The sequence below is a fragment of the Aptenodytes forsteri genome, unplaced genomic scaffold (genome assembly GCF_000699145.1).
Source record: "Aptenodytes forsteri isolate BGI_AS27 unplaced genomic scaffold, ASM69914v1 Scaffold207, whole genome shotgun sequence".
Lineage (NCBI taxonomy): Eukaryota > Metazoa > Chordata > Aves > Sphenisciformes > Spheniscidae > Aptenodytes > Aptenodytes forsteri.
In genome coordinates, this window is record NW_008794836.1 from 3728279 (window position 1) to 3750312 (window position 22034).

General features: G+C 36.1%; 1 protein-coding gene across 1 annotated transcript in view; it reads left to right on the forward strand.

The window, feature by feature from the left end:
• The window catches only part of GBE1 (1,4-alpha-glucan branching enzyme 1), a 148692-nt gene extending 127310 nt beyond the window's left edge, over positions 1-21382 (forward strand). The window contains exons 15-17 of the mRNA XM_009274494.1: positions 7908-8025; positions 9806-9868; positions 19353-21382. Of these exons, the coding sequence (XP_009272769.1) occupies positions 7908-8025; positions 9806-9868; positions 19353-19409 (238 nt within the window). The 3' untranslated portion in view covers positions 19410-21382. The remainder of the gene's footprint in view (positions 1-7907; positions 8026-9805; positions 9869-19352) is intronic.
• Positions 21383-22034: the final 652 nt, after the last annotated feature.

Here is a 22034-nt window from a genome sequence, read left to right on the forward strand (position 1 = left end):
TCTGTGGCTATATTTCTTGTTCTGCATGCATATTAATAATTCATAAATTATGCTTCTGCCCATAGCTTGCTTTTTACAAAATAATTTCTTCGAGAAATTGTTGGTCTTTGGTATCCTTTCCCTTTCTTTTGATCCATCTTGAGAATAATGATTGTCAGTTCTACAGCTGTTGGTGTGCCTGGCTTTCCTTTTTCTCGTTTTGTTTCTTGTCTTCACTTGTTGCCAGGATATCTTCTTTTATTTTAACAGGTAGCATTTTGTCAATGAAAATTGCTGCCAGGACAGCAGTACGTGAAAGTTATATGTAATTTTCATTGTCATCCTCATTGTTTTTCCATCTGGGTGCTTTCATCCAACAGCTTTTCTACATACTTTTGAAAAACAGGCAATGAATAGCATTTTCTACCAGGTATCTTTTGCTGTTGGAAAAATGTAGATCATGGTGCCAGTAAATCCAATCTAAAACTCAATCGGAGTATCTAATGGGGATGGGGATTATTGCGATCTTGGTACTACTTTCCTAGCTACAAGTCTAATAGGAGAGATCTTGCCTTTCCTAAGAGAAACTTGTCCACAGTGCTGACAGTCAAGCAAGTGTTGGAACAGGTTGCCTAGAGAGGTTTTGCAGGCTCCGTCTTTGGATGTTTTCAAGAGCTTACTGGATAAAGCCCTGAGCAATCTGGTCTGACCCTGTAGCTGACTTCCAGAGGTCCCTTCCCGCTTGAGTCGTCGTCGGTCCCATCCCTATGATCCCATCCTATGATTTGTGATCCTTGTGTTTTCTCCTTCAGACTTGCTTATGATATTGCGCCCTAACCTTCTGTGGGTAAACTCCCGTGGTAAGTGGAGGTCACCTTTCTTGCCTAGATGAGCTCTTTTCTCTCATTAACTTGCAGCTTTTTAGCAGTGGCTTTCTTAAATAGCAGCTTTTCACAGCTTTTTGTCTTACTTCTATCAGAAAAGTTCTTAAAGATGAGTAAAGATTTAAAACAAACAAACAAACAAAAAACCAAAACCCAAATCCACAACACCCTCCACCCCCCAAAAAAACACCCCACAGCCACAAAAAACTGGCTTTGAATCATGAACCAAAGCATGATAAGGGTTGATGATGAGGAGAACTCCAAAAGCATACTCCCAAGCCCATCTTAAATGTTAAGATTTACTTTCTGATTCCTCGACTTTCTCACATTGAACACGAGGATCCAGTGAACGCACGGAGTAGCGGAAAATTCAGTTTGTGCTTTCTGTCTGGCAGCTGTACCACTAAAGGTAAGCATCAGTTCCATAAGACTGACTCTCTGCTCCCAGTTCAATGTGTATGTCTAAGCATACAAGAGGTAAGACACAGTCAACAAAATGGCACTTTTAAAGCATTGCACTTGGCTTTTTCATACATTATATCTCTAATTCTGTGTGCAGTCAGTTTCAGTTTTGAAGTAAGAGATGGTGAATTAAGTCATTGTATGAACGACCCTGATAGCAGCTTTACAGCTTTTTGTCTTACTTCTATCAGAAAAGTTCTTAAAGATGAGTAAAGATTTAAAACAAACAAACAAAAAACCAAAACCCAAATCCACAACACCCTCCACCCCCCAAAAAAACACCCCACAGCCACAAAAAACTGGCTTTGAATCATGAACCAAAGCATGATAAGGGTTGATGATGAGGAGAACTCCAAAAGCATACTCCCAAGCCCATCTTAAATGTTAAGATTTACTTTCTGATTCCTCGACTTTCTCACATTGAACACGAGGATCCAGTGAACGCACGGATCCACAACACCCTCCACCCCCCAAAAAAACACCCCACAGCCACAAAAAACTGGCTTTGAATCATGAACCAAAGCATGATAAGGGTTGATGATGAGGAGAACTCCAAAAGCATACTCCCAAGCCCATCTTAAATGTTAAGATTTACTTTCTGATTCCTCGACTTTCTCACATTGAACACGAGGATCCAGTGAACGCACGGAGTAGCGGAAAATTCAGTTTGTGCTTTCTGTCTGGCAGCTGTACCACTAAAGGTAAGCATCAGTTCCATAAGACTGACTCTCTGCTCCCAGTTCAATGTGTATGTCTAAGCATACAAGAGGTAAGACACAGTCAACAAAATGGCACTTTTAAAGCATTGCACTTGGCTTTTTCATACATTATATCTCTAATTCTGTGTGCAGTCAGTTTCAGTTTTGAAGTAAGAGATGGTGAATTAAGTCATTGTATGAACGACCCTGAATTGAAGTAATTCCATTTTCATTTTTTCCTTAGAATAGCCCTGGGTTGCATCTTCAAGGTGAACAAACAGATACACACAGAGCCCTGCCTAGGGAATATAGTAAGTTCTCAAAGTAAAACCAGGGAGGGTTTTGCTTCTGTCTCCTGAGACAGATTCACCTAGAGAAAATTAACATGATACCTTATATATCTGAATCTCTGGTTGTACCTAAAAAAGAGAAAAATGTGCCTAAGTAAAGAAAAAATGTAATTTCAGATATGTATTTTACTGGTGCATTTAAGGGCACTTTCACGTCTGCTAGTGATTGATAACTATGAAAGCTTCAAATAAAATATGAAACCTACATCTGTGACCTTCATGTTTTGCCTTGTGTAGTTTCCCATTTTGAATTGCTGAAGTACTGTAAAAAACAGGAGAAGCTATTTTTGTGTTTAATTTTCTAAATCAAAGTAGTACAAGGAAATCTTGGTGCGTTAATGATAGGTTTCTAATCTGTACTTCATAAGGGTTGCTCCTTAGTAATTTGTAGTCTTCTACATTGTTGACTTAGAGTGACTTTTTTTAATGAGCAAAGTTGGAAAGACTTGTATATTCAGCTGTTAAATGCCAGTGTGAGTTATTCTACATTGCTTTGCCAGTTTATTCAGCCTGACCCCTGAGAATCCATTTATTACAACATTGAAGATCATTCAGATGTAGGCTGCTTGTATGCTAGTTGCTAAAACAAGACTAAGGAGAAATGCTGGTACAATACTTGTAAGCTGGCCTTTGATTTTCATCTAAGATGGGCAAAAATATTTTCCAAGAGTTTGAGGGTTGGATTTGTCAAAATACATCCAACACATTAAAGACTTTATTTAGAAGTTTTTATCTTATGCCATCTCTGTACATGTTGCTAATAAACTAACCACGCTAAGAAGCCGTTTAACACTCAGCATCAGATGGAGTCAGCCTTGGTGTTGCCACTACAGTGGCCAATACTTTAACATTAAAATTACAGTGACTGGTCGCTCTAGCACTTTATTTGCATTTTCTACTGTCACCACTGCTTCTTAATGTTTTTGCAAGAGGTAGAATCTGAAAACATGCTGCTTTCACCAGTGTATATATATTTTTAACTTCTAGAAGAAGGTATATAGAACATCTAGGCAGACATGTTGATTTAGAAACCTTTTAGTTAATTTTAAATTTGGAATTTTTTTCTGCGTTTGGGGGTTTATTTTTTAATTCTTCCTTGAACAGTGCTTGAGTTTTTTTAACTCAGTGTCTTGTTTCAATAATGATAGAAATTTTCAGCACTTTGGTATTACACAGCACTGTTAATGATTGAGGAAAAGAAATTTTCTTTTAGTCTACTATTTTATAACTTGTATTTGAAAGAAGAAAGCCTTTCTGTAATACATGTTTCTGGATTAGAGTGCTGGGTCAAAATTGATACAGGAACTTTTTAATTTTTTCCCTAAGAAATTTTATTTCCTTTCTCCGTTTCTCCACATTTAAAAAGCTCTCTTTCTCTGTGATGCATAGTATAAGTTCTCATGTGGAGGGTGCAAACTGGCTGGTGGTGTGTTGTTACAGGAATTCTGGAGCCTCTTTTTCTTCAAAAATCCACGACAATGAATTTCGGGCTGGAGTGGAGAGGGATTTTTTTTTTTTCCCCTGCATTCTTACATGGTGTGGCAAATGCCCTAGTTATATCTCTTTGCTTTTTGTATATATCTCTTGCTTTTTGTACAGCTTTTACTTATATATTTTGAACAATAAGTAAATATATGAAACTATCTAGTGAGAGATAGGCTTCTTAAGAAAAGAGAGTCTTTTCTATGTTGTGTGCTACTATGACAGCATATTCCCTTAGGAAATCCTGAAAAAGGCTTTATGGGAAAGTTGTTTGGTTTATACAAACGAACAAAAAACACCCAAAGCTTTCTCTGTACACCCTAAACAAAGCATCTAGGGTTACCTTTAGCCATTACTTTTGTGAGCAAATCCTTTAATCCACGTAGATCTAATGAAAATGAGTAAATTTAATCTTGTCATATAGTTATAATTTCCAGCTGGATTAGGCATAGGATCATGCCAGTGTTACTATCATTGCCACTATAACTGGTTCAGGACAGCCAGCTGATCCCAAGACTGGTTAAAGGATCAAAAGCTTTTCAAAAGCGTTCCCGTGTCTTCTGTTGTCCATACACTTCTTTCTTTGTAGCTTAAATTCACTTTCTGAAAGTTTCTGTATACAGACAGAAATTACGTGTTTCAGCACAATCTTTGATCCTTTTTGGTCTGTGCTTTTATCTTTGTCCCATCTGTATTGCCAGAACCATATCCTTTCGTTTTTAGCCAAGAAATGGTAGCAACGGATAAAAATGAAATCTTTATTAGGTATTCTTTTCTATATTGAGAAGTGCAGTGAAGAAATGAGAGCTGATTTACATATGAGTTAAAAAGAAAATAAATATTTATGTACACACCCATGCTCTAGTTGCACGCCTGGAAAGCACCAGAGAACCAGAAGTATGGACGCTTAAACATTTCATTGTACCATAAAGTCAAAACTATAACTGTTCCTCATCCTGATTTTAAAACAGATTATGAAGGGTGAAGATGAAACCATCAGGATCACCTGCAGTCTTTTTGTGTATGTTTGGTTACCCTTCCTACATGTCCAGTCTTGCTCAGTTGTGTCCAGACTTTCTAACTTGATGGGTAACCTGTCACATAGGTAATCTCTGAAATAGGGCTGTCATATATAGTACAGAGGACCCAATGTACTTAATATTATTTCAATGTATTTGATTTGTGATAGACGTTTATGTGAGTCAAACCAGACCATAGAGAAAACAGTAGTTTCTTTATAAATACTTAGTAAGCCTTACATCGTTTTACAACTGGTCAGTAGAAATTCTTACCTGCTCTTCTGTAAAGCTCTTAATTATGCTGGACCATCACCCCCACAAATAGCACTTGGATTCTTTTATCAATAGTAAGGGTTGAGGAACAAAATACAAATTATCCTATTTTATGATTTGTATTTACTTAGTGGTGGTTTATGTGTCATTAAACATGCATAAGATTAAATAAAAAATTGTGTTAAAATATGTATTTCAAAACATCTTAAAAGCATAGTAATTCAGTAATTGATGAGGTAGATAATTACAGCCTTTCCATTTCCAGCTCTATCTATACAAGAGTTCATTGCTTTTGCTACTCTCCTCCACCGTAGTGGTTACGAAATTTAGTCAGAGCATCAAACTGAACAGAAATCGGGCTTTTTTTCGGTCAGACTACAGGTTAGCATTTCCAGCACTCTGTTGCTGAAACAAAAGAGACCCCACTGCAAAAGAAAATATTTCTATTATGTGCTTAATTAAAATGCACAACTGTTGTTTAATGGTTTCATGAAAGTAGTCTTCAAAAACCTAGATGCTTGTAAAATTCTGAAATGTGAAAAGCGGCATTTCTGTGAGGTTTAAGTTGGAAGGCAAATGGGCATGTTTACCAAAATAGTTATTTTTCCCTGAGAAATATCAAATTTATGAAGATCTTAAAATTCTTTTTGACCCCATTATTCAGGATCTGGTTAACAGTATTTATGCCAAATATACTATGTTGCAAGGTGTGGAGAGGCAGTGATACTAGCTTGTATTACTAGAGAGCACTGCTAGATAGCCTGGATTAAGAAACTGAGGTAAACTTTTTTAAAATTAGCATAGCCATAACAATTGCATTTGCTGTAAATAGTTCTAAAGGAATCATTAGAGATGTCAGGGCTTTCAGCAACATTGATAAATTATTAAATTTAATGTATAATGTAGATCACAGAAGCAAAGAGTGAAATGCTTGAGGGAGACATTCCCCTGCCATGTTAATAAAATATACAGTGGACTAGTAGCAGCCATTGCTGATGCTGGGTTTGAAAGGGCACTGGAGAGAGTAACTAGAAGTTGTAGTTTGTATTTTTGTATGTTGTACATGACAAGTACATGACATACAAGTGAATGGTAATTTGAATGTGTTTATAAACTAAAGGTGGGGGGAGGTGTGTATGTAGTGCACATATAAGGCATTGAGGACTAAAGCTGGCAAAGTATAATTCTCCTAACAAACACGAAGATTTTGCCAGAGAATGTGGTGATCTGCTGTTTCTCCCTTTGGGCACCTGCCCTCTAGAAATCCACGACTAACTTGGCAGTTCTGGATCTTTCTCTCATTTTGCTGCAAATACTTGTGGGGAAGGGATTACTTCACGTTATTGATTTGGTAGCTAATTGGCAGCTTTGCTTTTTTCCTCATGTGCATCTATTTTTCTTCTTCTTTGCCTTCTGTCAGCAAAACCTGTGCAATCTTCTAAACTGAGATATCTTAGAGTAAATTTGCAGTTACTTTTAGTTTAGGCTACTTTTTGTGTTATGTCATGCTTCAGTCTGTCTTGTTGCTAAAGATTTAAATCAGTAAGACTGGTGGTTGGGAAATTTCCTAAACTCATCTGATAGAAAGAGAGTAGTGGTAAAAGACTTAAAGACAATTCTGTTAATGTCAAAATCCTTAGCAAACACAGAAGCCAAAGAGCAGTTTAAGAACCACTGACTTGAAAGAGTGTTGCTTCACTCTTCCCTAATCCTATTAAATACAAGCTCTAGCAAAATAAGATTATTCCATGGCTTAAAATTAAGGAAGCAAATTGTGGATTATAGAGCACTGTTATTTCCTTCTCTCTGTTTTGGGTGGTGGGGAGTGGAGGTTGAGGCTTTCTGTTGTAACTTTAGGAGGAAAAAGTATGTTTTAATTCAGTCCAAACAAGAAGTTCAAAGGTACTTAAATAATCATAAAACATTCTATTTGTTGTTGTCCTAAGTAAGAAGAAATTGACTTTCGAATATGTGTTAGCTCTTTATTTCCCCATTTATTTCCTTACATTTTCTGATTTTCTTCTTTCAAAGTTATTTTATCTTTTAGTTTTTGCTAAATCTGTTTGAATCCTATTAAGTATTTGTACAGGTTTTCCAACTCATTGTTACACGTTGTTAAGTAACTTATCCCATTTTAACAACTGCAGTCAGAATGTTTGTCTCTTAAAAGATCTTCTATGAAATTTAAGCTTTCTTTTGTTCCTCTGTGCTATAATAATTCAAACTCTTTTCTGAAAAACTCTCAAAGGAGTTGTGGGCTTTTCTTCTGTAAAATTATATGCTTTTCTCATTAACACTTGATCAGATTCTGACAGGCTGTAAAATATTGCTAAACACCAATTGATTTTGACGGTCACAATTATGTAAATTCTTAAATGCAGTTCAAATCCACTCATTTTGTTTAGTGGTACATTTTTAGTCTAGTTCATCACATGAAGTCTTACGCATAGCTACTGTAATACTATAAACTCCCATAAATTCATGGAAGATTCCAGAAGAGACTGGAAGGTACTTTATTTACTATGCTAAGAGGAAATTTTCAAGACAAAATGTCGTCAACTTCTATATGTCCTGTATATTTTTTGTTCTGTATATTTTTCCACTCTTAAGTTTTCTTAGATTTTTTTTTTTATTATTATTTTTGCTTTATATTGAGTATATTAGAAGGAATTATGTTGCAGCAGTTCTTCTAGGTTTTTTGCTTTGATTTATTTCCCATTTAACAGTAATTTGGCATAGTTCCTTAATAGTCATTTTTAAGTATAAAATCCTTCTGGATTCTGATGCTGCAGAATATGGAGGGCATCAAAGGCTGGACCACAGTGCAGAGTACTTCTCTGAAGAATATCCTCACAATGATCGACCTAATTCACTTATGGTAAGTAAGATTTTTTTTTTCATTCTACTTTCATCTGAATAATTTTTTTAAAATTCTTTGGACAAATACGGAGTCTATTCTAGGAGTGTTTTGGGGGGATGGGTTTTTTTAAATTTATTTTCTGAAATTAGCCTTTGTAAGAAGACAGTAGAGATGACAATGTTATGATTTGATCATGACCTCTAATGTTAACTGATTTTTCTCTTCTGATATTACATTTAAATTTTCATGCACTCTTGCAGTGTCTGGCACACAATGTTCCTCGCCAACATGCATGAAAACCTTCTAACATGCTTTTGAATTGTCATTTTTAATATCATCATTTGCTTTATTTTCATGTCAGAGAAACTCCATCTTCATGCTTGCTTTGTGATTTAAAGCTCTGTAGAAACTGAATCTTGTGTTGCTTTCTTAAAATCGTTTGCTTAACTTCACAAACATGAATTAGAGCAAATCATGTGTTTGCCAACTGGCTTTCTCATCCTCAATTTACAGAAAGACTTTGCAAAATGGAACAGACCTCTGTTCACATCAAGAATTTCAAGAATTTCCAGTCCTAAAGTGATATGAATAATGGATAAAGTCTTTCCCACAAATCACTTCAGATGAAGTGGGAGGCATATCCTTGCGTTCAATTTCTGTTAGGTGAGATGGTGACTAATAAAAATGACCTGTCTTCATTACTCTTGAAATCATAATCACTTACCACAATTATTTTAAAAATGTCATTTTCCCCATTCTTTATATATTTATATGCATACATATATATACACATTTCCCATTCTTTACATATGTATTCACATATGTGTATGCGTGTATATGTTCGCAAGCACAACAGAGTAAGATTCAAAAAGGCCATGAATTAAGGCAGAGTTCACTGAAAAAGTTCTGAGAACGCTTATATCGCTGACTAGATTTTCATATCTAAAACATATACGTGGGTGAACGGTGTGTATCTCTATGTGTAGGTATATCTGTACACATAAACACCTGTAAATAAGTTACACTTGTAATCTTCACAGGCTACAAAAACAGAGTATCTGCACTGATTTGTGTGGGCCACTCCTCTTCCATGACAGAATGGAGACATCAATTTCTAGTGTCACATCTTAACATCTCTCATGAGATCTAAACTCCTGAGAATTACTGTCACTTTTAATCTATCTCTTTCACTCACACTCACCCTATTTCAGTGTATTCAGGGTATTGGCATTTCTCTTGTTTGCTTGTTTTAAAATAGTTTCATTACATGAAAGAATTCTTGTGCTTTCATCATGCTTGGTGTAAAGGATCTTGGGAACATTTTTTTTTTTTAACGTATCTGTATGTGGCGATGCCCTCATAGTGCGAGTAAGTGTCTATGCTCATTTGCACACAAAGAAATTAAGGGTCTAAGATCCCATTCCTGAAGGTGATGTAGCAAACTAATGCTTCCAGAATTCTTGCTTCGTGTGTCCAATTCAAATACCTTGCTTTGGTGATTGGAGAGCATCTTAATTATCTACCACTAACTTAACTTTTGCAAGCCAATTAACTGTAATTTGGAATGTATATTTCACATTTAGACTTTTAGATGGTGAGTGCAAGACATTCAAGACAGAAAAAAATGCAACAAAGTGCGAAGATGCAATTTGCTAGGAGCATGTGGAAGATAAGGCATGTGACAAGCAAAGCAGCAAATGCACTTTTGCGGCATAAACTGTGGCATGGCAATGGCACTTCTGGGTCAGAAAGAAACGCAGCAGCGTGGGTCACGTTAACTTTCTTTTATGTCCTTCAGCAATGCAATTCACAGACCACCTTCAGCCAACACCCCAGAAGATGCCACAGGCACCACATAGAGGTAAAATGCTAGTAAAAGGACGCCAAGTAAAAGTAATTGGGGAAAAAATTCTGGAAAACCTGACTAAATTCAGCAAGATAGAACTCCAAGTAAGAAGGAACAAAATTACAGTAAATACCTCCAGCTGCTATTTTACAATGAACCAGCAATGTTTTACTTTAAATAGCAATTTACATCCCAATTCTTGGGTAATTGGTTATCCTTGGGAGTTGCTTTAGTCTTAGCTGAAGTTTCTAAAATCCAAGTAGAAGTCTTCCCTTCAAATTTCTTTTCAAAAAACTTATGATGCCACCCCAATAAACCCATAAAGGTTCTTTTCCTGCTTTTTAACAATTATCGTATTCCCTTTCCATAATGCATGAGACTTAAGTTTCTTCTTTCAAAAATTTTAGTTCCTCCTCCACCACAAACTTCAAAGAACTATTTTTTTTAATGACCGATGCACCTCCCTTAAGGTGTGCAAGTAAACATTGTCAGCAAAACACGCCCAGAGGACTCTGAAAAAATGAAATCACATGCAATGATTATGCTGCTCAAGTCAAGCTTAAATAGCACACAAATGTGTTACAAAAATAGAAGATTGGATGTGACATGATTCATTCTAGAAACATCACCTAATGAAAGAAATATTCAAAGTGACATAGCAAAATGAGAAGAAAGGAGATATGAAATTCCTGGAGCAAAGAACCCTGGATGAAGAGGAAGCTTTGTAAGCACCGTTAGGCATTTCACTATAAAATTTTGTTGATGAACAGATGATGATTCAAGTTTGTTCAGTAACGCTGTAGAGGGCCAGATTTCAAAATCATCAGACACACGTTGAAAACTCCATAGAAAAATGCACAAAAAATGTCCTTTGTAATATGACCGATTTAAATAATAATTATAATCTAATTTTTCCATTTCACTGCTTGCTCTGTTCTGGATTGTTAACAAATATATGAAATGTACATAACTTTCCACGTAATCAAACTTTCTAATAACAAGCAGTTAACCACATTGTCATTGTAAAAACAGACTCCTTTTACCACGGTTTTATTTCTGTTTACATCTCTGCTGTGGTATTCTGCTAATAATCTTTTTTGAGATATGTTTTATCAAAGTTGTGTGCTTTTTCAATGGTTCTATAAACTTTTAGTTTTGCTTATGTCTTATCATCCCTTTGCAAGATGTAAATTAAGTGCTGCACACACATTTCAACTCCTGTCGGATCCTAGTGCCCCTTTATGTACAGTCATTTGTTGATACCTTACTTTGTTGTTGTAGTTGGATGTGAAACTTAGATTTGGGTTGGGGGGGGAAGAAAAAGAACTGTTTTTAAAAACACTCATCATTCAAAATGTTTTGTCAGTCTTTTCTAAGGCATCCGACTTGACTGAATTTTACTGTAAAATGTAACTAGATATCAATGTGTGTCCTACTAACTTCAAGATTTTTGTACCACACCAAAAGTTAGCATTTATAGGAAAACGGTGGGGTTTAGTCTTTGATACTTTGTACACCAACAGAACTGAGTAATTGGCAGGCTAAATGGAATAGTGCAGAATATGTTTTATCATTGGCAAAGTAGTATGTAGTTTATTGAGAAATATAATTGTTTAACATATTTCAGCTTTTATAGATTTACTCTTTCTGTAGTTCTTTCCAATTAGTTAAAAAATAAATAGATGTCCAAATATTCCTTTCCCCCTGCCACCAATACTGGTTTTTTCTGATTCTCTATCTTTGGCCGCCTCCACTACAATCTTTTCACATTAAATGAAACTGAAATTATAGACTTTCTTTTAAGAATGTTCTTATTGCTGGGTTGGGTTTTTAACCTTGACCTTAATATATACTAGTCAATGTTAAAGTGCAACTTTCTGCTTCCTTGAGCCTATTGACAAATTAAAATATTCACATAGACTGAAATGGTCTAAAAGCTTTTAGTGACCTTAGGTTTGAAAAAACTCATTTGAGTAACTTTCATGATAAAGATTTATGTATTGAATTTTCAGGGACTGATGTAGTCTTTAACTGTTTTCTCCCCTGACATGCACAGATATACAGAAAGAATGTTAGTAGTTAGAAAATTAACTGTTTTAACTAGGGGAATCAGTAAGACTTTAATGCTAGCAAGCTCTTTTGTTATTTTAACCTCTTGATGATTAAGACATATAAATTTATTTGCTCATATTCATTGATCGTTTGACTTCTTAAAACAAACAAAAACCACAATCAAGTGTAATGATTCCAAAGTTATTCTGTTAGTCATTTTCTTTCATCCTATCATATTTTTCAGTCTGCTTGTTTGTGTTTGCCAGGGTTTTTTTGTTGTCTTTTTAAAGTACTCTTTCTTAACCTGAAGAAAGAGTGCAGAAGATAATGAGGAGAAATTTTGAGATACAGCCTGTGCCGTATATGGACTTTTTTGCATAAATGAAGCAAGACAGTCTGAGAAATTATTTTCTGCATATTCATGCTGTACAGCTGTAAATTGAAAAACAAATTGGAAGGCAGAACTTCACATTATTTTAAGCATACCTTCTTTGTCATATGCAATATCTAGCAAAATGAAATCTGTAATGTCTGAGGTTTTATATAACAAATTATAGTCAGAAAGCAAAAGCTATCATGTATCTTATTCATTGATGGTTAATTATATTCTCAGAATAGTGTCACTGTCTGACAATTAGTAGTGATACAGAGACATGAGATTGTCTAAAGCCCTCATTTTAATTAAAAGTTTTGGAAAATGTTGGCACAGACTCTTGTGACATTGCCTTCTGCATCTACCAGCTGCAATATGCACTATCAAATATTTTTTCTGCAGTGCCTGATCTAGCTCTGAGTTCCAGTAGTTCTCCCATCTGTTGCAAAATGACCTTGAAATGATTTTTAGGGCTTGGTGTTTTCCAGCCCTGAAAGTGGGATGAAGAGCAGTTCATTGCAGTTCCAGCCAATTTCAGTTGTGCTTGCACCTGGTACTGAATCTAGTCTGACAGATCTGAAAGTAGCAGTTGTCATTTGCAGAAATTCTTGCGTGTGGGGTTTTAGATACATTTGGAGATTGCTGTGTATTATAGTCCTCTCCCAAAATATCAAAGGTGAGCTTCCTGCTTATAACTGCTGTTGTTCACAAGTGCTTCATGTATTTGGTATTCCTGTATTCTTCTTAGCTTCTCTAATCTCTCGTTTCTTGAAATTACCTGGATATTTACAGCAAAAAAGTATAAAGAGTAAGCATTTGTATGGCTGAAAAGCATCATATATGTTCCTGGCAAGTAGTAGTAGTACCAGTTGTTCTTCCCTGTTTGTGAGATAGCCTACATGAACGGACTACGATCTTGATAGAACACCATGTATGTTGGTGGAAAATAGGTTGATGGTAATAAGCGGGTTTTTGTCTCCGTATTAGTAGCTGTACTATTTTAGTGCCAGAAGCCTTGATCTGTGTGGGATTTACCTAGTTTCAGACAGTGTAACTGCCTCATAGATTAAATGGACATGCAGTATAGAAAGGTCAGAGGTGATAACAAAAAACAATTTTGTATGTATTTGACTTATAAACAACATTCCTATCCTCCATCATCGTCTCTGTTAGCACATCTGCCTGTGAAGTCAACCACAATTATTCCACTTTATTCCTGCTGAATACTCCATTGAGAATAAAAAGGCTTCCAATGATAGTTTGATGACTAAAGGTTTGAATGTTAACTTTGTCAAAAATTTTTATTCACAGCTGAGTCACGCTAACTCTGTCCAGAACAGATCTGATGTTCTCCCTTCCCCATATTCCACTCCCCGATCAGAAAAGGCCTCATGAGTCTTCCTCTGTGTGGTCTTAGATGTCTTCACAGTTTCCTAAAATAGCAGAGTTCATGTGACACCTTAGAGGACATGAGGTAATAAGTAAGCAGTTGGTGTAGCAAGCAGAGAGCCAATTCACTGAGATATCTAAAGCCCTGAGTAATCTGGTCTGACCTCATAGCTGACCCTGCTTTCAGCAGGGAGTTTGGGCCTCCTGAGGCCCTTTCCAACATGGATGAGCCTGTTGGGGAGGAAAGAGCTTGGAAGGGCCTTTAAGGTGAACACAGAAAGCTTGAAAAAGAAGAGAGATTCGGAGAATGATTTGATTGACTGGTAGTCAAGACATCGGTTACCTATGAATGTATTCTCTTTAGTATTCTGTACTTTGGGTTTTCACTTCTGGCCATGTTCATCAAGTGAGCCTCATGAAATGGTGAAGGAGACATGAATGGGATAAAACTTGTGATTGGAAAGAAGCAGGTTAGAAGAGCAGAGGTCAATAGAACTGAAGCTGGTAATTGAAACTATATAATTCAGTGACAGTATATGAAAGGAAAAGGGAAGACAAGAATAAACTTCTGAGACCCTCCTCCTAGGGTACAGAAAAACATCAGAAATGACATATCTGTCATAATGTCTTTTACTGATGAATACCTAGGTTTCCTATGATGGTTTTAATCAGGACACCTCTATATACTTTTACTATACTTACCTATCTATAGGTAGATAAAGATCTCAGGCCATGTACTATATATGTGAAAACTGGCTAGACATAATGAAGAGCAGCAAGAAGGGGATACTACAGGTATACTAACAGCAAAAGCAGCTTAAGAAAAAAATGCAAGTCCTTTGACAAAGGGAGGAGTCAAACCTGTGATGGGCACTATGGAGAGTACGGGAGTATTCAATGTCTTGTCTTACCTCAGATTCCAAGGGTAAAGCCTGCTCCCAGACCCTTTTGTGTGCCAGTACACTATTGAAAAGAAAGTAGCAGCAGCAGAGCAATGGGTTAGGGACACCTTAAAGATGGGATACACCCAGAGGTTTGGAAAGATGTCAGTGATGTGATTGCAAGGCTGCTGACTATCATTTGTGAAAAATCATAGCGGTCGGGGAAATTTCTGACAACTGACCAAAGGCTGTAGTAAAAGTGAAAAGGCAGGCTGAGGGATCTGAAGCCAGTCAGCCTCTCTCCTCAGTCCCTTAAGAGGTCAAGGACCACCTCCTCTTGGAATCCATATCCAAACAAGTAGGGTATATGACATGGGTCAATCAGAAAGCCAACCCAGATTTTAGCAAAGGCAAAACATGCATGATCAATGTGATTGCTTTCTGTGATAAAATTACTCTAGCTGTGTGCATGAGGTTACTACAATCAATGCAGTAAGACTTTCAGCTTTGTCTCCTACAGCATTCTTACCTAGGAGCTGGGGAAATACGGGCTGGATAAGATTGTTAGGTAGATTAAAAACTGGCTGGGCTCCTGCAGTTTTAGTAATCAGAAGATCAGTGTCCAGCTGGTATCAAGCAGAGCACCCTAGGAATTGCTGCCAGGGCTGATACTGTTTGGAGTCTTCAGCAGTGACTAGAATGATGAGACAGAGTGTATCCTCAGCAGATTTGTAGATGACACTGAATTAGGGTGAGTGGTTGATAAATTAAATGTTAGAGGTCCAGTCCAGATGCATCTCGATAAATCTGAGGGTTTACCCAACAGAAACTTCATAAAAATCAATGAAGAAAAATTCTGCAGAGGAATCCCAAGCATCAGTAAAGCTTAGAAACCAACTTGCTGAGTAGCAGCCTGACTGAAAAGAACCAGGGTTATGCTGGATACGAAGTGGAATGGAATGGAGTTTGTCACAGACACATATCATAACATGTCAGAACAGATGTCTTCATTAATGCATTTCAGTGTGTTGGAATTATCTTTAAAATTCTGTATTATAATTTGGACCTGAATAATATAAAGACAAAAAAAAGGAGAGGAAAAGAAAAATCCATGGTACTTTACCTAGGAAATGCAAAAAGAACTGTGGTTGCCATTTTTTCCAGTATTTAAGGAAGACAGAACTGAGTAATACAATAGAAGCATGGTTGTTTCAGTGTCTGAGGATGTTAGCCTTTTATTGTATACTATTGCATATTTATTTCTATAATATTAAGTACTGTATGTATGTGTTCTGATATGAATCAGAACAATGGATTAAAGTATTATAAGCAAGCAGAGTTTGTAATCTAAATCGGAGATATCAATTAAAATATACCTAATTTACTAATTAATTAGCTTTTAGCTAAGGATTATCCATATTTTTATGTATTTGACAATGTCTGGACTCAAACATACAATAAGATGCTTGCATTTCAACTTACCCTGTCAGTAATGGATTCCTGACTTTTTTTAATTGTGCCACTTGGTGACAAATTGTAGCATACGGTTGGAGCACAGTCTGCTCAGTACACTTTAGTACACTCAGGAAAGGATAGAGAACATAAATTTAAATTAACGAGGATATGTTACTACAAGAGTGGTAGTTCAGGTGAGAGGTGCTGAAGGAAAAGGAATAATACTGGAGTGGAAAGGCTGACAAAGCTCTGGGATTTGGGGTGTCAGAAGAGGAAGGAGCAGACATGAGAAATTTGGGTTGAGAAGGCTGAAAACCGTGCTGGGATCCTGGGCAGATAATCTTCCAGATTTCACTTGAACTCAGGAAAGACAAGCAATCTTTCCAGCCTCATTAGTCACATCTTTCCTCCCCTCTCCTTCACACAAATGTTCTGTGTTCTGTCTATTTAGACAAATAATAAAGCCAGAGCATATACATAGTATTTCTGGAAATATTGTTGGGTGGGTGGGAGGAATAATCCCGATACTTTTGTAACAAGAATTATCTAATACTTTTGTAGTATTTTTCCTTTTTAAAAAATTGTACAGCAGTGGAATGAATAATTAATATTCATATTTAATAATTATTAATAATTAATATTTATTCATTGTTCATGCCCTGATTGTTCTGTTGCTTCTTGCAGTTTTCTTTAAGCCTTAGAGGTGGTTACACTGACCAATGAAGTAAGTTGATAAGATTAGGAGATAATGCCATATTTGGCTTGCCATATTTGGCTGTTCTGTGATTTAGCAAGAAGCCCACCAAGATAAAAAACACTAAAACGCATGTTTAATTTGCCCAGGTAAGGAAAAAAACGTGATTGAAGTAATAAGCTGGCAGTTGCATCTCTTCATGGTAAACAGAAAACATATCGCTCATCAGTCTAAATAAAATCATTCGCACAAGTTCTGAAATTGTGCTTAAAACCAGTTTTAAAATTCTGATTGGCAATGAAGTGGTAGGAGTGGGATGCTTCCACACTGCTCTCAGATTCTCGGCTGATGTAAATTGACTTTAAAGGAACTGGGCTAATTTACTTCTCCTAGGATCTGACAGATTATTGACCAGAATATAATTGAGAATTGCTGTGTCCTGTATTAACATTAATTTTTGTTCCCTTAACTGAAGTAACTTTTTACACATTTTTTCTTAGAAAGATTATTTCTATTTGTTCCTTCTCACTTCATCATACAAACCCGGAGTGCCGAATTTCTCAATACACTATTTTAAAATCTCTCCTTTTATCTATACATTCTGAGCTAGTTGACTTCATTAAGTATTTCCTCTCCTGCACAGATTTGTAGAAGCTATTTATCACAGAAACCTTAGGGGAAATCATTATGTTCACTGCCTTTCAAGAAGCATCGGACATAGCTCTGTCTGGTTCAATGAAGATCAGCTGTTCTTTTCCTTTTTCTCCTTTTCCTGAAGCTTTTTGCTTTATTGCTTTATTCCATTTTGAAAACTATGAAAGCCTTTCATGCCATCAGGCTCTAGTTTGCAGATAACGTAGTTGAAATTGCAGAATATTAGATACTCCACAGGGATGGAGGATAGTCCAAAAGAGGATATTGTCAGAATGAAGCCAATAATCTTCTATCTTGTGTTACCTTTTATAATTGCATTTTTATTGACTTGTTCAGCAAACACGTTCATACGCTTGACAATTGATGGAGTACCATATATCAAGGTAATTGGTAGGTAGTACATATCGGTCTTGTTTTTAGATTGTGACTCTACTCTGCTTGGAAGGAATGTCATGTAAAATATGTTGCCACAAGTTCTTTTGTGATCTATGAGAAGTCTTTTGATTATATATGTTTGGTTTTTTCATGGTAATCAGGAAAAAAGGATAAAGCAAAATGCAACAATTGTTAATTTTGAATCTGTCTAGTTTTGAGAGTGAGTTTTATTGCTCAGACACTGAAACTCCATAGATGCCAAGAGTGAGAAGAATACACTGCTGTGTCATATTGCTGGTATTTACCTGTATGAAATGACATCATAGACCTTGTGGCAACTTTAATTCATAGCAGAAGAGCGTTTAAATGCTGTTGCAAAACTTTGTCATTTATCACTGTACGGTCTATTGACCTAGATGTCCTCAGGTTTTTGAAACTCATCATTGTAAGTCATATGAGGCCCTCTACTGGTAGGTACTTTAAAATATATCAAGGTAAGATTTAAAAAACAAACAAAAAAAAAGAGGAAAGAGGAGAGATTGCAGTGAAGCTGCCTTTTAAACTTTTAGATTATCTTGTGTAATTCAAGTGCTGGGTACTAAGCAGTCGATAATCACTCTTTAAATGTGATTAATATGACCCACAACATTGCACAAATGTTAGATTTTTAACAGTTAAAATATTTCACGTGTGTGTTTTCACATCCTGTTATTTAGAAGTTGTATCCTGTGAGGTTGATGGTGTTTTCAGCTATTCTCCTTCTTGTCATATCTTTACTAGGTGTACATTCCAAGCAGAGTGGCTAAGCAAACACGTTCATACGCTTGACAATTGATGGAGTACCATATATCAAGGTAATTGGTAGGTAGTACATATCGGTCTTGTTTTTAGATTGTGACTCTACTCTGCTTGGAAGGAATGTCATGTAAAATATGTTGCCACAAGTTCTTTTGTGATCTATGAGAAGTCTTTTGATTATATATGTTTGGTTTTTTCATGGTAATCAGGAAAAAAGGATAAAGCAAAATGCAACAATTGTTAATTTTGAATCTGTCTAGTTTTGAGAGTGAGTTTTATTGCTCAGACACTGAAACTCCATAGATGCCAAGAGTGAGAAGAATACACTGCTGTGTCATATTGCTGGTATTTACCTGTATGAAATGACATCATAGACCTTGTGGCAACTTTAATTCATAGCAGAAGAGCGTTTAAATGCTGTTGCAAAACTTTGTCATTTATCACTGTACGGTCTATTGACCTAGATGTCCTCAGGTTTTTGAAACTCATCATTGTAAGTCATATGAGGCCCTCTACTGGTAGGTACTTTAAAATAATATCAAGTTAGATTTAAAAAACAAACAAAAAAAAAGAGGAAAGAGGAGAGATTGCAGTGAAGCTGCCTTTTAAACTTTTAGATTATCTTGTGTAATTCAAGTGCTGGGTACTAAGCAGTCGATAATCACTCTTTAAATGTGATTAATATGACCCACAACATTGCACAAATGTTAGATTTTTAACAGTTAAAATATTTCACGTGTGTGTTTTCACATCCTGTTATTTAGAAGTTGTATCCTGTGAGGTTGATGGTGTTTTCAGCTATTCTCCTTCTTGTCATATCTTTACTAGGTGTACATTCCAAGCAGAGTGGCTATTGTGCTTCAGAATATGGATATCTCAAAATGACGTCTCTGTAACTATCACTGAAGAAGCAAGTCATAGAAGAAGTGCTGATATGCTGTACTAATACTAACTATAACAAAACTTGCTCTAAGGAGGCTTTCTGAAACTGAGTATAGTAATATTAGGTGTTTAAAATGTAAGATTAATATTCACATATAATTGCAGAGCTCTTGACTTGCTAGGACCTCTTTTGAGGAAAATTTACAAAAGAAGCAGAAAGGAAAACATTGGTTTTGTAATTCTAGTAGTACAAAATTACACTTAAGATACTGCAAAGCAGCAGGTATTCTTGATTAAATTGTTGTTTACAGAGTTTTATCAGGAATAACAAGAGTGATCCTGCTCCGAAGTCTGTAATTTCTTGTAATCCTCTTTTCTGATAGTGAATTCAAATGTTCATTATATATTAATGCTTACTATAGTAATACTTACTAAAAGTAAGTAGTCTGCTTAAATAAAACAGAAGTTTTTGGCTAAAAGGCAGCCTTAATGGTTTGTGGGACCTAATTTGAGACTCCTCTTCTTCAGTGAAGTGCAACATGCAATTAGAAACGTTTATCCAAATGGATGAGAAGGTCCTCTGAGAGTATTGTACTTCGCCATTTTTTATTTAATTAAAATAGCACAAAAATGCTGAACAGCAAAATGAGCAGGCCGATTGACTGGTGACCTGCTGATGCTACTGTGTGTGTTGCTTAATTGCTCCCAATCAAATCACTTAGTCTTTGCATCTCACTTGCTACAGCTGAAAAAAATGACACAACTATTTTACTTAGATGACTAAAATGTTCAGTGAGAAATGTTTTGTTCCTACCACAATGATACCACACTGGAAGATGTACTTAAAATTTAATTCTTCCCATTGCATTTATTTCACTAATGTCAGGACCTTGCAATACTGATTTCACTGTTTCCAGAAGCTGCCTTTCAGCTTGGAACATGACAATGTTCTTGCACTTTTATAACTTCTGAAACCTTGCTTCTCATGAAGAAGCAGTCTCAAAATACAGTGATCAAACGAAGGTGTATTTTTGATAAAATCAAGGTAGTCAATTATTGGAGTGCTGCTAAGATTATTCAAGTGAGTTCTTTTCATGAGCTACAACTTTTTTGTAGAGTAAGATTTTGTATATTTGAAAATGTACTGCAGAGTATTCTGGAAAATTAATACCAAATTAACGAGACATGCTTTATTTTGTTCCATTTATTTAAAAACATATTTGAATTGGTTCTGAAATTAATGTCTTTTGTACAAATCTGAATTTTCTAACTTTTAAAGTAGCCAAAGAGGAAGATGTCTGTGACCATTTCCAAGTCATAATTTTACCCAGTTTCCTGTGTGAACCATTGTGTAAATTACTGAATAGTTGTGCCAACACTGAAAATCTATTCACAGTTCTTGGAATGCTTACTTGTGGCTTACTTCTTAAACAAAATAAGGGATATGATGGAATAATGCATCATGATGGAAGAGTCTTTTGTAGAGTTCACACTGAAAGGACTTTATGAACATCCCCAGTCTGCTATGTTCTGTGTGACAGAGAATTTTATATTGCAGCTGAGTACCATAATACTGTTTAGGATCATGCTTCGTTTTCCTCTACACCAGTTTGATCATTGTTTGGTAGTGGGCTAATAAAAGTATTCCTATTACACTAAGACTTTAAAGAAAATACACGGAACAGTTTTAGCAACTGGAACTGATTATCTCCCCCCCTCCCCCCTGACTGTTTTCCTTGTAGTGAAATAACGAGCAACTTCTAACACGTGTTATATTTACATTGTATTGATCTAAGATGTTTTGTAGGGTGGTTTGTTTTTTTTTACTGGCACCAGTTCCAGGTTTCAAAATGTAATGCAAGGCAAGTGTCTGTGTCAAACCTTTTTTTCAAGAGAAGGAATAAATGTATGATGTGAAGTATAAACTGTGTAAAATTACATGCAAAATAAACTCTGAGGAGGATAAAACAAATGCATATATGGTTTCATTGCTTGTACTGTAGAAGGATTGTACGGTAGTCTTAACACTGGAGGAGAGTACTAGGTTTTGCTCCATCTTGAAATCAGGAACTTGTCTTGGTCAGAAACAGTCTAATGAGATTGGTAGAATATTTGTCCTACACATATTTTTCTTTTATGTAGTGATAGATTAATAAAAGCAGACTACAAGATTTTCAAGATGAACATGTAGATATAGGAAGCATAATAATTAGGGCTTTTTTTGGAGTCCATGCCTACATTCTAATGATGAGCGTGCTCCTGCCTGTCTTGCGAAGCTGGAAAATTTTCCCTTGCAATACTTAGGAAAGACACTTTATTCCTCCTGCTCCTTGTATTCTGATGGATTATGAAGAGGAATTCAGCTACTGCCGTTTCACCTTCTGTCTAACATCACACTCAAATTACAAGACTTCGACCAAGGTCCCTCCTTACCATTATGCGCTGAGGCTTGTAACTGCCTGTCACCGTGACTGGTTGAAGCCTCAGGCACGTTCCCAGAAGCACATGAGCTCCAGAGCTTGGGTGCACCTCAAATCAGCACTCTTCAGTCAAATATGATAGTTTAGCTCTGTCACAGAAGTAAATTAAGTGGTCCATGATGATGTATCCTTGGGTACAAAGCTCTCC